At 39.3% G+C, this 17,939-nt stretch overlaps 2 protein-coding genes across 2 annotated transcripts; one reads left to right on the top strand and one right to left on the bottom strand.

Annotated features, from left to right (window-relative positions):
* Nucleotides 1-5,205: 5,205 nt before the first annotated feature.
* On the bottom strand, nt 5,206-10,585 carry LOC139715653 (uncharacterized). The gene is made up of 4 exons (XM_071627211.1): nt 10,565-10,585; nt 7,387-8,880; nt 6,354-6,534; nt 5,206-5,862 (listed from the first exon to the last, which is right to left on the bottom strand). Exons 2-4 carry the CDS (start codon nt 8,560-8,562, stop codon nt 5,669-5,671), a joined length of 1,551 nt encoding a protein of 516 aa, XP_071483312.1. The 5' UTR covers nt 8,563-8,880; nt 10,565-10,585; the 3' UTR covers nt 5,206-5,668.
* Nucleotides 10,586-12,792: 2,207 nt separating this feature from the next.
* Nucleotides 12,793-16,445, top strand: LOC139715689 (retinol dehydrogenase 8-like). Its single transcript, XM_071627239.1, has 5 exons — nt 12,793-13,057; nt 13,587-13,766; nt 14,710-14,803; nt 15,389-15,503; nt 16,224-16,445. The coding sequence occupies exons 1-5, from the start codon at nt 12,793-12,795 to the stop codon at nt 16,443-16,445; spliced, it is 876 nt and encodes a 291-aa protein (XP_071483340.1).
* Nucleotides 16,446-17,939: the final 1,494 nt, after the last annotated feature.

Here is a 17,939-nt window from a genome sequence, read left to right as displayed (position 1 = left end):
TGTATTCATACAAAATGTGTAATGTTTCCGATACAATGTCATAAGCAGTCTGTAGATGTCAGTCTCTAGGTGCGTGGTTTGTGGGAAGTGATTGCAGTGAGTTTTAGTGACTGCCTAACAAAACTCTGGCGTGCTTGAATCAAATTGGCAGACCTTTTTTCCCTACCTGCCTAATACATGTACAATGTACATGCATTTGTACATAATTCTAATAATACACAAGAGACAACAAATAATGAAACTCTGGAGACAGTACAACTGCAATTGCCTGAAGAGAAAGACATCTTTTTTTAATAATTATTTTTAAATTCTAAACACTTCAACCATGCATACTGACTTCTTGACATCAGTAATCATCCACAGTCTTTACCCTCAATGCTTTTACATATACATTTACTTTATTTCTATTATATAAACATGCCAATAAAAAGGCAACTTCTCAGTCTGCCATGTTATCGCATACTGCCGACCACCAAGACCAATTTGCTGTCAGAATGAAGGTATACACCTCCACCTGCCCTTTCCAATTTCAGTCCCTCCCTGTAGACCTGTCATTGAGGTTTACTTACTTTCACAACGCTGATCACAATGCTTTCGCTGATCAATCAACTCCTTGAGTAGTGAATGGAACACCATACCTTCAAGCAAAAATCTTAAGTATGTCATTACCATAGGCTTATTATACTGCAAACAAATGTCATTGATAATTATCTGGCAGTTGTCTTGAGAGAGTTAAGGGGCGGAAGCAAGATGTTATGTAATCATCTCATCTCTCTCTCTTGGTTCACATCTACAGCATCAAAATGCTAATGAGTGCACTTTACTGCACATACAAACATAATGGCTCGGAACATACATGTACACTGTACTTTCTTACTTATGGGACTGAGTGATGAGAAAAATCTCAGCATGAGAAGCAGAGAATGTGACAGGCGTGGTGAAGAGGACTTCATTGGATTCCCAATAGGGTGTTGATACCAGTCTGTGCAGGGCCAGGTGGGAACAACACAACTACAGAGAACATACCCCTGGAATCAGACATTGCTCGAAGTTAAAACTTCAAATGAATTGTTCAAACTTCAGATGAATTGTTCAAACTTCAAATGAATCGCCCTGTACTGACAACAAACACACACACACACACAAAGATTCCATCATCCAATGTCGATATCTTATATAATCATCAATGAAAATGTGGATTTAGTAATCCTGTCTGATATTCCTAAAGATTGAAAAAAAAATCACAAACAAATACTTAAGTCATACTCGAACTTCCACTATAGGTCAAGCAGACTTGTATTTCCAGTTAAGGTTCAGAGGTCAAGGGGTCAATGCAGTTCAAGAGATTCTGCAGGAGATGGGGCAATAAGAGGAAGTTTGGTAACTGCTCATGGTAAGGGCAAACCAGCTAAAGCTGTGACTGTCTGTCTGCCTCAGATATCAAAAGACCTACAAACAACCAACAAATGTTTTCACATTATCTATAAGATACGATGCAGTGTTATCCAAGGCTAAATCAATAATCTTGTATCTTGGACATAAAACAATGAAGGTCCTAGACTGTTTCATCCTTCACTCACAATACTCTGAAAGGGGAGTACTTGTTCAGCTTTTGTTACAGCTACATATTATATTGATTTTTCACTCTTGATGCTCTCACATCAAGATAGCTGACCAAGTGCATGTCGCAGTGGCAAGCTATCTGTCATCTTTGGTGATAAGGCTCTGTAAGATAAATCACACCGTGTTAACCTATCGAGGACGGACTGATTTTGCTATAACATGCATTCCCCACAGACACCTGCCCGAGAATTCTCAGGACTCGTCTTCAAAGGGTTAAAGGGCCCTGCTGTCAAAGCAACCCTTTATCTCTTTATGTACCATGGTGTGCCATATTATTCTGAGACAGCAATGTGGTCATCCATGCTTAAGGAAAACATTCTGTTTTTCAAATCTAAGTAACTTTAATAGATTTTGTTACCATTGGAATGCAATACGCAAAGTTGCAGAGAAAATGTCAAACCTTGATTTGATGTAAATAGCATGACAAATCTATGATTGTTTTTCTTAAAAATGACCAACAAAAATGACCAACAAATGGTAACTACATTATTGAAAGGGCATGACTTGCACAGAAAACAGTGACAGAAACTAGACATCACTAGCAAAACCACTAGGGAATACCGGTTGATAGACAATCAAAACATACAATACATGCTACATGTGGCAGGAGCGGTACTGCCAGAAAAGCTTTCATTGTACTGTGGTGGCATTTGGCGATTTATCGATCGATTTGGGCGATTTGTGCATTTGAGCAGAATATGCGACCTTGGCACATCATCGACTGAGTCGGATGTGCGAATGTGGCACATAAAGAGTTAAGGATGTAGCCATCTAAACTCTCTGCCTGAAAGGTAACATACATGATGGGAACTGATTCCAGATATCACCAATGGTTGTAATATCTTATATCACTATCCATCACTGTACTCTCTCACGTCCTACACAAGCTCAGTTCTTGCTAATTATCAGCAAAGATTAATCAAGTTGTAAATTGAATGATTGTTCAAATATAGGTCAGGATGTAACCAAGCACTACTCACTACAGCAAACATATCTCAACAGTGGGCAACAAATGCATGACAGTGGAAGGCAGAAATAGAAATTATTACCCACACTTATTTCAGTGAGGAGGATATAACTTAGGTTACCAAGAAAACACATTGATAGGCCTAATAAACTCAATCTACATACATCCTTTATCACATAAGGAATGCACATTGTCAATGTGTACACACAAGTTAAGGCTGATTTTTTTTTTCACACAACTTAGTTAAACTTGTAACAGAAACAAATTTCTTAATTTAATCATGCACAAGACCAAATGGTGAGTCCAAAATAAAATGATTGAAGATCAAGGCATAACAAACAAAAAATTGTATATCAAATAAATCTCATATCCTCTGCAGTCATTCATCTTTTCCGTTCAAATATACTAATATACTGCAAATTTCAAGAGAGGGCTAGTGGCCACATTGAAGAATTTCTTAAACTCCATCTACAATTGTCCTCCTTTCACGGTCCAGGCAAGGGCAAAAACCTGTAAAACTGTATGTAGTCTGATTGTATCTTTAATTATGATGTAACACATATCTTGAGGAGTAATAACGGACATTGGTGGACAACCGGTCTTTACGTTTGGTAACATTCTTTTGGTGGCAGGGGAATAAGTTCCTTGGAGGAATCATTGATGGTGAGTGAGTGCTAATTACTGTTGTCATGACAACCAAGATGTTTGTAATACCGCCACATCTTCACTGAAACTCTGCGGGGGTGGGTTGCGGATGATGTATGTAACAGAAGGACATTTACACAGATGTTGGGCATACTACAGAACCATTAAAACTATGGGCTATGAGTTTCATCTAAATGTCCGACCTTTTCAAATCTTTCTGTACAATGTACTCTATGCACTCTGTACCACTGTCTATGCTTAAACTAAAGGTGTATGTAAAGCTACAGATCATAGGTCAATGAACAGATAGATACACAGATGGATGAATAGATAAATAGATAGATGGATGGATAGACAGTTTGACAGACTGATAAATAGCTGGATACATGAGAAGGAAAAGTGTATGTAAAGAGAGAAAGAAATAGTGCAAGAAAGAGAGAAGACATAGCATGAATAGAGTTTGATGTTTGCACTTTTGATAATCAACAACAAAATCATCTCTGTCTGTGACTCTCTCTTTTCACATAAACAGCCATGAACTACTCACAGACTTGTCTTAAGATCAACATTGGTACATAAAGTGCAATAAGTTTTTGAAAAAGAATAAGAAGTCCAGCATTGGGGCATTAAGAACAATATTAGCAGAGTACATCATTTTCAGTTTACTTTCAATGCAAACCTTGCCTCCCTACATTTTATTTACATCTTTACCATGACCAAGGATTGATGTCCTTAGACTATTCATGGATTTAGCAAGTAGCAAAACAGCTTGCCTTGGATAAGTAGTGATATTTGGTCCATACATAGTGTCACATTGACATACATGTAGTTAAACTAGAATGTGAAGCATGCAACTTGGTGTAGGAGTCATAATCAATGAACTACAAATTATAATGTCAACTACAGAAAAAAAAAATTCATAGAAAATATACTCAAAATACTATTAAAAAAAAATGACTTTAAGGATGTCACATTTCCTTTTATCCATAAGTTTGATAATCATGCGATGATTCTTTATATCCAGTCTTCACTCACCTTGGTGACAAAAATATACTTGTTTTTGTGTCAGGGTAAGAAGCGGAGATGTTGATGCAGGAACCGTTTGTGGTCAGTGTAATTAAACACACATTTACTTCAATTTGTGGTTTAAAATCAGAGGTGCTACTCTGAATATGCAAAAACTGAATTATCAAAGTTGAGACAGTTGCTTATTCTTTACAACTATGTCACAATACTATCGCCTGCAGACCAGCACAGCATTGACAAGTGCCCCTACAACCCACCATCATCTACATGTACCCCTATCCATCCTTTGTAGATTACATGTATGTTCAAAATAACTGACCCGATCATCCTTCTTATCAAATATTACTGTAAAAACTCAAATGGTGGCTGTGTTATTTCATTTCCACAGTAGACACTTGGCAATGCTGTGACAGTGCACTGCGTGGTGAGGTCTAAATCGACACAGTTTTGTTGATTTTCTAAACAGTTGTTACGAGTTGGGGAAAAGAAATATCAAGTGTTGCTGCACAGTAACTCTGTATTACTAGAAGTGCACAAGTGAACCAGCAAAAGTGTGACCCTGCTCTGCGTGTTGCGTGTGGGTGTGTAAGATCACCTCATTCATTTGCACATAGCGTACTGACCTGACTGCTAGCAACTAAATTTTTACATGTATATGCAATAGAATAGCCTCAGCATACCTCGCAACCATTCTTCTGGCAAGACTAGGTTTTCTGACTACGCATGTAATACATGCCATCATCAAAGTCATCACAGGTGCTTTGTCGTAGTTAACTCTTTTTCATAACTTGGATAAAAGGACTTGAAACAGGCAGTGAGGAGATCGACTTAAAAAAAGGTGTTTTTATTTCTAATTCCCCTGTGCAACTGAGTAAAGACAAAACAACCCCCCCCCCCCTCATTTCTCCAGTGAATAGAACAACATTTTGCAAATAACGATTTGTGAGAGGCGCACATATTAGATGAATTAAAGGAGAGTAACTTAGGAGCAGTCAGTATGTTTCCCTGGCACCATGCCTCAAAAGATATAAGATCTGTACAGTATACAGTGTACATGTATCTCACATTGTGACTCTTATTGAAATATTCACACTAGTTAACTTGTGGCCACATGGAGAAAGTACATCCTTACATCACATAAAATAGAGGGCGCCTTTAACAATCCAGTAAAACATTTCAAGGGAAAATGTCATCAAGAAATCATTTTAAACATTCAAAGCTTAGCTCAAAAACAGTCTCTTCTCAACTCTGACTCATATCCAAGTGGTGCGAAAGATTTCATGGATATGGGCAGAGCTCGGAAAGAACGACGACCACCTTTACAATAAATATGACAGGCAAGCGATACAGAGCAGGATATGTTCGAGGGTATTCTGTACGACTCTATAGGGGCTCACAATTCCAACCTCAGGATTTCTCTGCTGCAGTTTCAGCAACGTCCATAGCCTCCTCCCCCTCTGCCTGCCCCGACCATCGCAGTAGTAGCTTGTGAATATCTCTGTGGCCCATGTCTGCGGCTAGCTGGAGGGGCGTGATGCCATTCATGCTTGCCGCGATGTCAGCTCCCGCGGAAACCAGAGCCTCACTTGCCTCCAGATGACCTGCACATGGTGAAACATGGAAACAATTTTGCAATCATTGCTCTTCTGAAAAAGATACAGCATCCCTTTATATGCTCATTATAAAATCTAGAATTACAGAATGTAATTCTTGCTCTTCTTTCGTTACTTTATCAACCATAAACAGGAATAACTCTCATCAAATGGAGAGAAAATAATGTGTTTCTATCCAGTAGATGCTTGAAAAGAAATGCATTTAGAAAATTTGTTGGAGTTTGAACCTTACTTCATCGAAAGCACAATGAAACACAGGCCAGAAAGGAAGATTGTCACACATCAGAAGACATCCATGAACCCTTGCATATTAAAGTCGAGATCACTATGTAATGTGGTGTCCTTCATAATTTTGCTGCTTACTTCAGCAGATTTCAACAGCATTGTTATCTCTAACTGGTCAGGTTTTGCTCTTAGGATGTGAAAAACCTGTCAAAATTGAAGGATCAGTCCCTGCCTGTGCATCGGCAGTGTCTCACCTTGCATCACTGCCAAGTGAAGAGGGGTGGCGTCATCGCATTGAGGGTTGGGAATGTTGACGTCGGCGTTGCCTCGCGTCAGGAGAACCTGTATGCTGTCCACATAGTTCCAGTTGGCTGCCGTGTGCAAGGGGGTGTTGCCAGACTCCCCCGGCTCGTTGACTGGCAGGAAGTCTTTATGCTGTGAAGGAGAGAGAGAGACCAATTACATACAGAAATTATGCAATAATTACACCAAGCATTATGTACCGATCAAATCTCTATTTAGTGCATGTGTGTGTTTGAGAGGGGAAGCGGTGGCTGAATATGCATGTCTAGATATGTTATCTATGCTTTAACAATTGCAATAAATTGTATACAGTGCTACACCCGTAGCTTCTAGAGTATCACCTGGGCAATAATAAGTTTTATCAGCTGAAAGTAGACTGTACTTCAATTGCTACCTGCTAATTTTTCGTAATTGCAACATTTAGGCAGGGCTCGACACTAACGGTGGCCCGGTGGCCCAGGGCCACCAAAAATGAAAGTCGGGCCACCAAATTTCAAAAAAGGGTAAATTTGGTGGCCCACCTCGGGCCATCACAATTTTTTGAAAAGTATGTCAATGTAAATTCGTAACTTTTTGCGCCGGAAATTAGCAGTGAAAAGGACTGAATGAGTGCCTGAGAGTGAGTGTTACAAGTTTGTTGAAGTTTAATTTATGAGTAGATATGTCCAACTTCTAATTCTTACTATCATAAAACTTAAATATTTGACTCATTAAAAAAAAAAAACCAGGACTTTTTGTTTTTTATTGTTTTTTTTTCGGGACACCAAATTTTTCTCTCGGGCCACCAAAAATTTGAAATTTAGGATTTTGGTGGCCCCATCGGGCTACCAAACAAAAAAGTTCGAGCCATGATTTAGGTATTTTATTTCTTTTTTTTTCAGAGTATCCTTCGAATATGTTTCAGATTTCAATAGTGTAGGTTCTCTGTCTTCACTCTTTTAAATGATTACAATCACCTTTCCTCATCTGTTTGTAATCTCATACCTTGGTTATCAGGTAATGAAGAGCGTTACTCTGATTCGCCAGCACTGCAGCAAACGTCAAAGTTCTATCGTGATCATCCCGGACATTGGGCTTCACCCTCCCGTCCCTAAGAAAGTAGTAGATGACACTAACATAGCCCTTCTTCACAGCCGCAAAGAGCCGATTTTGTGCGACAAACTCAGCACTATCTCCCACTTTGGCAGCACTTTTCTCTCCAGCCAAACCGGCATTTATACTTCCAGTGACCCGCCTGTAGAAACCAACAATACTGGTCCAGATGCTAAGGAGCGCGAATGCACGTAGAGCCAGCAAGCATTGCGCGTGGGTACGGTTTCTTGTCGACACTCTCACTGCCGTCAGGAGTTGCTTGTATGCCTGAGTCTTTTGAGACGTTATCGTGTCAAGGATATCGAGGAAAACATGAGGTCCCTGCCCGCTGCACAGTTTGGTGGGGTACTCCTTCAGGATAGCAGTCATAATTCTGTTCAAGTCAGCAGGGCAAACTTTACCCTCCTTGTAGAAATCCCCGAAGGCCGCCATCAGTTCATCAGCAATGATGCCAATCTCCAGTTTGTAGATCTCAAGACGCTGGTTGTCCGGGAATTCGGTCAGCCAGAACTGGGCGAAGTCCACAAAGTGATCCACGTCGCTGCACCAGCATGTGAGATCATTCAGCATGTCAGTGGTCCGCTGGAGCCACTCCTTGACCACGTCCTCCGCGATGAACTGCAGGATGGTGTCGAAGTTAGTCTGGGCTCCTTCTCCGCTCCCAGACTTGTCGCTGCCCGAGCTGCTGCCCGAGCCAGGTCTCGACGTTCCCTTGACAGGCGGAAGAGGAGCCACGTCTTTGCGGAAGTTGAACGCAGAGTTATTTGAGAGAGACTTGCTTTTGGCCGACTGGGGGCGCTTTCCAGATCTTGCCCTGGCTCCTCCCTTGTTACCAGGTGGTGGTCTTGGCACGGCAAACCCATCATTTGTAACTCTCTGATGACGCCCTTGGTGGTCGGGCATCTGAATAAAGTCTCCATTTCCACCAATTCCACTTGACTTTTCACCATAGATGCTTAAAGAGCTGAGCGGTCTGGAGAGATCTAAGTCATCCTCATCATCGCTGTCCCTTATTGTCAGTCTAGACACGCAGATGAGATCTCGCAGATCCTTAACACTTCGAGTCATCTTGCAGGTATATGTGTCACTGAGAAACTGGAAGGAAAATCTGACAAGGAACTCAATGCCAAAGTCCTTGTGGCATAAATTGAAATGCAGTTGGAAAGGACAGTGCGCTATCCGATTTGGACAACATTAATTTGAAGTTGGAGACGTACATCACATGCAAGCAGACCCAGGAAAACAAACGTGGGAATTCGCAGACGACATCTGTATGCCAAGTTAAAGAAGAAGCTCAGTGTTCTGGTTAACATTGGGAATGGAGGCTCAGATGGAATGCTTGTCTTGATGGCACGCTCTTGACGATTCCGGTAGTACTGCAACAGCCTGAAAATTATTCAGAGGTGTAAGAGAGAAGGACAATGACAGAGTGAAAGTACTGTACATTGTAATATACTCATAAACATTTGAAAGTTTGATGAGAAGATCCAATAAACAGCACAGTGTGATAGTAGATTTCTATACCAAATTATAAAGAAACTTCAAAGTGAAAGGCATTAGCTTTACATAACATACAGCCTTTTGTTAGTAATTTCTAGACACTTAATGCCATCAACAGCAATTGGAAGACAAAGATACATGTAATGTTGGAAATTGAGAGTACTTGCATTAGGCCAAATGTAGTTTGTGCTGGATATCTTATCACTATTGGATGAATCAACACACACACACACTTATATAGAAGGTACTCCATCCAACTGGATCAATGCAGTAATGTCCAACAATGTAAATGGGCATGGGCATACACAGATGTTCCATAAACTCCACATTGAACCTGTTAACCTCAATGTTTACTCGTAACTTTATTCCTTTCATGTGTATACTTGGGTGACCCGCACCTCGCCATAGTTAATGTTTTAAAATGCATATTTGAATCACATTTCGTAACTGAAATTTTATGAAATCCCGTGTATATACTGGAAAAATGCTGAATATTCCAATGGAACCACAAATATACTGTTCAACACCGGAAATTTGCAGCTATCGTCCTCAAACGCAAATGATGCGAAAAAGTTGCGCTCTAAGGAAGGGGCCCGCAACTCGCCACCCGTGCTCCCATAGACCAAAGCACGTAAAAGACGTGTGCAGGTGACCGTGATGCTCCCATAGACAAGCACGTAAAAGATGCGTGCAGGTACTTATAACACGTAATCCCAATATAAATTTCAAATTTTCGCGAAAAACTGCTTGTTTTTCACCACAGTTTGCTTGTTTGTGGTAACCCTGTCAAGTTTCAAGCTTTTTAAGGGATACTGAACACAGTCCCGGGCATAAATTTTTGTTCAGTGTGCTTGTAGCAATCTTAAGCCGGGTGGCGGTATTCGGGCCCCTGGCGAGGTGCGGGCACCTCACTATAATCAGCAGGGTTATTTTCAAAAGGCTTCTTCAAAACATGAAAATGTGTATCATTTGCTCATATCCACTGACCAACACAGAACTTTTCCTCTAGACAAACACTGATGCCTATCACATCAAACTTCCAGCTGCTAGCTGTACATGTGATGATGTGATCAACTTAAGTTCAAATCAAGGGCCAATTTAATTTTTTTTATTTTTTAGTTTACGTGTCCTGCTTCAAACACCCACTACACTACTCACTAGCATGTCAAAAAGAGCAGATCTCTCGTCAGGTACTGACTGACAATGCGATGTGACATAATCTAATTTTGAATTATCCATTGGCGTACAACAGAAAAATTTATTGCAGACTTTACCACATCACATGATAGTGCCATGACATGATTCATTGATTGCCTTTTCACAATGACAGTACAAATTGACACTGCACTAACACAGAAAGGCTAACTTGGGACTACACTAACACATTAGAACGAAATTGCTGTTTTCCCTCTCAGTAAAGCCTTATATAAACTCAGCAGTTTTCAACCCTATCCGTCGATCATTGCGATAATTAAGGCTAACTTCTTCTGCATTTTAATCACATGAAACACATTATTCTATATAGAGGAAGGAAAGGTAAAGCAAACGAAAAGCAAAGAATGTCAGTTACCAAGGAGCCATGGTATCGTCAACGGGCCTCGGAAATGCCGTGGAATGGTCGCGCGCCGTACATATAACCAAGGATCAACTGGACCAGTACTCGATATATAGATCCTCAGTCGAGGGCATTCATTGGCTGCAGAGTGAAAGGGGGGGGGGGGGAGCTATACCGAACGCAGGGCGGTGGAAATGGGATGTGGGTCATCACAGCCCCCAGGGCCCCCTCTTTTCGTTTGTATGAAAATCGAAAAAAAAAAATTATTCAAAAATAAAAAAGGTTAAGAAAGAAAGAACTGGTCCAGCACTGAAGCCACCCCCCCCCCCCATTCCTGAAATGTTCTCCATCCCCAGTTGCGATGGTATGTGGTGTTTTTGTTTGTTTGTTTGTTTGTTTGTTTTTTGTTTGTTTGCTTGTTTTTTGTTTGTTTGTTTGTTTTTTGTTTTTGTTTTTTTTGGGGGAGGTACTCTATTATAGCTTACCCTCCTTCCGTTGGCTCCGTTGGCACCTCCCCCACCCCCACCCACCCCCTAAACACACACACTATACTGTACTCACTGACATTCTTCGGCCCCTGCAAGCACTGCCGAAAGATATTGTTCTTTATGGTCACTACAAATTCAAATAGGAGGAAATTCTTGTTCCGAACTCCATATAGAAACTATAATAGGCCTACTGAGAATAGAATTAACTTTTGACATGAAATAAGAATAAGAGGTTTCTATCTCTCTCTCTCTCTCTCTCTCTCTGTGACCAAGTGTGTTTGTGTGTACGTATGTGTATGTCGAGTGAATCAGGAAACATCAAAACTAAAAACGGATCATGTAACTTTTAAAAGATTACTAGTATAGGCCCTAACGCTGTTTCATGAATACGATATTATCTATATGTAGGCACCTAAACGTTACAAATTCTTTAACTTGTTTCCTTTTTTCTTTTTTCTTTTTTTTTTTGCATATTGCATATATAGGTCACATTTATACTACCTTTACCAGTTCTTTACCCGTCTGTCTGCATTCTATATTTAAGGTAGTATTTACAACATCCGTAACGTGAACATGATATGAAATTGTACTTAAGCAAAAAAAACAACAACAACAACAACAAAACAAAACAAAACAAAACAAAAACACGATTTTTATACTTCTGTTGAGCCGTGTTTCAGTCTCCATAATAGTGCATTGAAGGTGCGTAGCGCCTTTGAAGTGCATTGAATGGTGCGTATATATGCGCTTTTGACGACTGGTCGACTCTCCTTCTCTTCCTGTCTCTCTTGGTAGCCGTATTGAGTCATCATTTTGATTGCCAACGACTAAAGCACAGACAGCAGGTAGTGTCGGCATATCTGGTGATTCAGTGCTCAAATCATCAGTCCATGCTTTTCATTCATTGTCATTCATTCATTCATTCATTCATTCATTCTCAATCTCCAACAAAAACAAGTAAATGTGTTGTTGTTGTTGTTGTTTTTTTAAGAAAACAAGCGCATATCATTGACATTACATCTCCAACAAAAGCAGGCAAACATGAATTTTACAGAAAACAAGCGCATATTGACATTTCATCTCCGACAAAAACATATAAATAGGATTTATTCTTTTACATAAATTGAGTGCATAATATCGATATTTCAATGTAATAAACAGTTATACGTGGTTATATTCACTTTTGAGACTTTTCACAATTTCACACCTGCTTTTACTGCACTCCTATAAGAAGAATGATCGGGGAGGAGGAATTCTGGGGGGCGGAAGGGAAGAGGAAAATGATGACGATGAGAACAGTGTTGGTGTAAGGTTAGGTGAGATTCTCAAACGGAATGTATGATCATGATTTTGAAACAATGTGTCAAAGAAGTATCTCAACTTGATCGACGGACACGTCTGAAGCATGCAGTATAAAACCCGCAATTCACGCGAGTAACTTGCAATTCGAAAATCGATTACATAACCATGTTTGAACAGGGGTCTCTAAATGCAATATCTTTTCTGGTTACATCCTAATCACCATGATCACGAGAAGATAACACCAAGGCGCTGTTTTATTTAAACAACAGATTTACTATGGTAAAGACAAGGAAGTAATTTGTCGAGCTATCTCACAGTCGATGTTGTCACTAGACGCAATCATACCTGTGCCAGACGTTATTCAAAGCTGAGCTGACGCTTATTATCCCGAAGTTGTGAACTCTCGGACGTTTATACGGTGGACTCCATCACCTTTCATCGTTGATTGAAAACATGGCGCCGAAAATTACCCTCATCACCGGCTGCTCTGCTGGTATCGGGCTCCACGTAGCGGTCCGGCTGGCTAAGGATCCCAAACAGTCCTACTTGGTCTACGCCACTATGAGGAATCTTGCCAAGAAGGCGGACCTTGAGAAGGAGGCCGGCAGTGCTTTGAATAAGACGCTCTTCATCCGGGAACTTGACGTCACCAAGGAAGAGTCGATCGTTGCCACGGTCAAGTTCATCCTCGACAAACACAAATGCATTGACATTCTCAGTAAGGCATGATTTTCTTACAGAAGAGTATATAGTTGTAACGGTTTCAAGCCTATACAGACGAATTTGACTAGAATATGAATTATGGTTCGTCGGAAGTCACAGGCGGACGAACTAGCGTAAAGCTATGACGCTGATGACAGCATGCCCTTCAATTTCATTTTCTTTATTGATCATGGTGGGGTTATTTTCAGCCTACGCCATCGCAGCTTACTTTTTTTTCAATTCAATTCAATCTATTACGTAATGAAATGATCACGGATTGGCATCGCATATTAAATGGGCAGAGACACATGGATTATAAACATGTAGAAATAAACGAGAAATAATTAAGTGAAAGAAAGGAAAAACCAGTCCAAATAGGATATGTCTAGTTCACTTTCCCAAGATTCTGTGATCCATGTTTGCAGGTTTGACTCTGATGGCATTCCCATGGGCTACGCTTTCTTCGTATACGATGTCAATGGCATTGTTTGATTATGATCCAGGAAAGATTAATGATTTTACTGGACTCCGCCTTCCCTATACAGTAAACAATGCTGGCTTCGGTTGGTACGGCCCTCTGGAAGATATGTCTCAGGATAAGATGCAAACACTGATGAACACGAACGTCGTGGGACTCATTCGAATGACCCAAGAAGTGATTCCTGCCATGAAACGCCAGAGGTCAGGCCGCATCGTCAACATCAGCAGTTTGGTAGGGATTATGGGTGAGAATCGATAATCTCATTTGTTATCTGTTGCATTGTCCATATAGTCTAATTCCACTGCATATGTCAAATAGATTTAGTAAAACATTAAATTTGTAGTTTAGAATAGAATGTATTGTCGTGTAACAGAATTCCTTGTATCATAAGTGTATTATATGAATCAACAAATGTTAAAAGACTGGAAAAGTATAACAACAATAAATGAAGGGTTTTTTTAATTGACCATCCAATAAAAAAAATGTTATGAAGGATTAGAAAAACTTCAATTCACCCATATGGGACAGGGAAAGAGCCAGGTACTAAAAAAAAAAAAAAAAAAAAAAAAAAAAAAAAAACATTTGCTGTCAATGTAAGTTTGAAAATTAGTCTACCTTTCAGCAATATATATTAACGCGAACTACCGGTTTCTGTGGGTTACATTTGCATATGTATATATATATATATATATATATATATATATATATATATATATATATATATTAACAGTTCGTTATTCCGAATGTTCGTCATTCCGAAAATGAAATAAGGTTCGCCATTCAGAAGGTTCGTTTTTCCGAAGGTTCGTTAATCCGAACTCCTATAGTAACTATATTGCGAAGGTTCGTTAGCACGCATCTCTCCTCATTTTCGGAATGACGAACCTTCTGAATAATATTTTATTTTCGGATAATTAACGAACATACAGGATAACGAACACCAACCCCATTTTTCTGCGTCCGGTGCAAATAATTTTGCGATCTGCATGTCTGTATACATATGGACACTCCTATCGGAGTGAAAGGTGCCTGGGTAAAGTTTGCATCGAAGTGAAAAATCTGTCTCAAAATGAGGCAACAAAGATTAAAAGCGTCATCGGGTCCATGCTCATTTTTGATACCATATTTTGTAACCGTTTTTACCTTTGCCTGTCATAGCATCTCGCATTTCTTCTTCATTAATCAAGGCTTCCCTCTCTGCGCTGTATACAGCGCCTCCAAGTTTGCTGTTGACGGGTTCTGCGAATCCATGTGGCCTGAATTAAATGCGTTTGGAGTCTGGTAAGTGATCCTACGCCCTTCAACCTGTTATATGACTGTCTGATAGGACTTTAGAATTAAGACAGAAATCACAGTAGATATCATAAACATATACATCAGGTTTGCCTATTACAATAAAGATATACGCTGTTTCTGACATTTTGCTTCTAATTACCGCATTGCAACTTCATGTTGATATCATCTTGTTGACATCTGATGAAACACATAGCAGAATTAGAATTAAAATTACTGCGACGTTTGCTTTCACCTAAAGATATCAATCAATATATTTCAAATTTCATAAATTAATTGCATCATGATTCAAACTCTATAAGCATATCATAACCATGATCAATTCGTTAAAAGTGCAAATGATAATGCCCTAAATTAAAAGGCTAATGATACTATTTCAGTTGTTTTGTTGTTGTTTTTGTTGTACAATATTGTAGTAGTAATAGTAGTAGAAGTAGTTGGTGTTGCTGCTGCTGCTGCTGTTTCTGTTGTTGTTGTTGTTGTTGTTGTTGTTGTTGTTGTTGTTGTTGTTGTTAATCCATTTTGATTATTTTCTGTCAATATGCCCTCGTTTACTCCATCCAAACATCACAGGATCAGCTCGGTAAACCCGGGACCAGTGGAGACTGCGTTCCACACCACGGCCGCCGTAGATATGCCCACACCTGAGACGATGAGCAAGTCCAAGGCCGGTCCAGAAACCCACAAAGTAGGGCCTATACCTATTCCGAGATTGTGTTCATCTTGAAAGCAACATCAAATTGTTATGTGGATCATTCATTTTTATCGACAGGAATGGCACATAATTGCTGCCATATATAGTTTTATAAGCAAATGATAGTATAATCATAATAATAATGATATATGTTATTATGCCTCAACCTTGTGCTTTGTTGGCTGTTTTGATAGTTTTGAATACTTGTAGGCCTTGATTGAAACTCTACGATTATCTTTTGATATTCCTCACTGTGATAAAAACATATCTATATACAATTTTCGCTGAGTTGACTACCTGTCCGGAACAGTGTAACAACGTTATAACAATAATAGTCACTTTTTTTTGTATATTATCATTGATATCGTTATGAGGCCCATCATGACCATACACGAGTTTTGCCACTTTTATTCTTTTTGCATCTTATATCATTACCATCCAAGATATCATTATTGTATTTCTCTTTCAAATCAGTCTCATTCTCCCTATGATCACTGCCAATATTGTTATTCCTTTGTTTTTCATCTCTTTGATTGTAAATTTGAATTGAATTTATCCATGTACCTACTGGAACATACAAAATAATTATTGACGTACAGGGAAAAAATGCAGCTTATCAAAGATATATTATAAAGCAATTAAAGCGTAATACACAATCTTGTTAAATGCACAATATTAACAATCTTCTCTCACAATAATGACGTCATTACACAGATTATTGGTGAGTGCGCTCAGTGGATGAGATCAACCAACGGGCCTCCAATGCAAGACGTCAACGCCGTCTCGGACACGTTGTTGGAATGTCTCCAGGCCGAGAAGCCCGTTCTTCGCTACGGCACCAGCGACTACGTGAGGCAGCGGGTAAAGGAACGGTACGCCGACGGAGCGGGAATGGCCGGGGTCAAGATGTGGCAGGCGTGGCTGGGAAAAGAGTGATGGATTCAATCCTCAAACAACGAGAAATGATGTTTAAAGAAATAGATACACTGGTTCGTACAGAGAGTACATCAATCTATAATAGCACGTTAGAGTTGTTTGAATACATAGTGATTTTACAACCAAACGGATGACTTTCCCGACGTAGCAGTCACGAGATATGCAATAATGATATGACAACGTATGAATTGGATTTCATACATTGAAATGTGATAAAGGCAGACAGGAGCACAGTGAACTGAACATAATCATAGATCATAAAAGTATACTGGCACGCAATTTCCCCGGACCCGTGGCATATTAATACCCCTCCGTTGTTCGAGACACCATCAGCAGAGGATTTCCAATTCTGTTTATAGGTATGAACAATATCATTTCTTGTTCACATGTCAAAGAAATATGGCACTTGTCACTGATAACAAGTTTTATGAAACGGGTCACCTGGATGGCTCTTTATAATGCGGTACAAAATAGGAGAGACAACATTAACAAATAGATTGTATATCTATCCCAATGAACTCTAACAGAGATTTAAAGGTACTTCTACTTCTCGTTTGATATTGCTGTGAATAAAGCTCTAAATATGAAAAAGCTCTTGGCTTTTTTTTCCTCTTTCATTGTTTTATCACGTGATGGGCACTAGGAACTCTCCTTTACACGAAAACCACAGTGCTTCCGTTCGACAGCTAGCGCTGATCAGTGCTAATCCTTATGATGCATATACAGCGTATACAGCGGGTACTGGCGAATCATAATCAAATTGATACCATTCTTGCGTCGAGATGTTTTTCATTAATTTGAATATAAAGAAATTATGGTACCTATAAAAGGAGAATTCCACAAAATTTAACTTTTTTTTCTTGGAAGTACACTTATATACTCAATATCACCCATTAGTGGCGCTATTCATCACATTATAAAGAAATACATAAATTTGCGAAAATCATGTTTTCCCCTGTATATAATTATGTCTTTTTTACTTTATAAATATCTTTCAAACTTCACTACTTATGTACTTGATATGGCCAAGATTTCTCAAGGACATCTGGGGTGGTATTCGTAACGTCATGAAACCTACGATGTATTGCTTGAGAATTGATAGTTTTTTTACATAGCTTCAGATACTGAGAGTTTGCAGATTCAAAATGAAATAAAAACGGTATATCAAAATGGAAATCCTGGACAATATACTTTTTTTAGTTCTATTATATTTCATCTCTCTATATTTTACAATCATAATTATTGTATTGATGCTTTTTGTCACAATAAAAGAATAAAGGATATCGAATAAGAAGACCATTTCAGGGTCATTCACAACCATGATTGTGTTTACGAGGACTCCCGCTTTCCCGTTTTTTTTTTTGTCTCTCTCTCTCCCACTCTCATTTCTGCCTCTCTAACCCCCCCCCCTTAGTATATACCTCTCTCTTAGTATATACGTCTCTCTTAGTATACCTCTCTCTTAGTATATACCTCTCTCTTAGTATATACCTC

Source organism: Diadema antillarum, unplaced genomic scaffold (genome assembly GCF_040938485.1).
Source record: "Diadema antillarum isolate AM-2024a unplaced genomic scaffold, OU_Dant_1.0 scf00000053, whole genome shotgun sequence".
NCBI lineage: Eukaryota > Metazoa > Echinodermata > Echinoidea > Diadematoida > Diadematidae > Diadema > Diadema antillarum.
The sequence above is the reverse complement of the archived record's forward strand: the minus strand, read 5'-3'. Positions and strand labels throughout refer to the sequence as shown.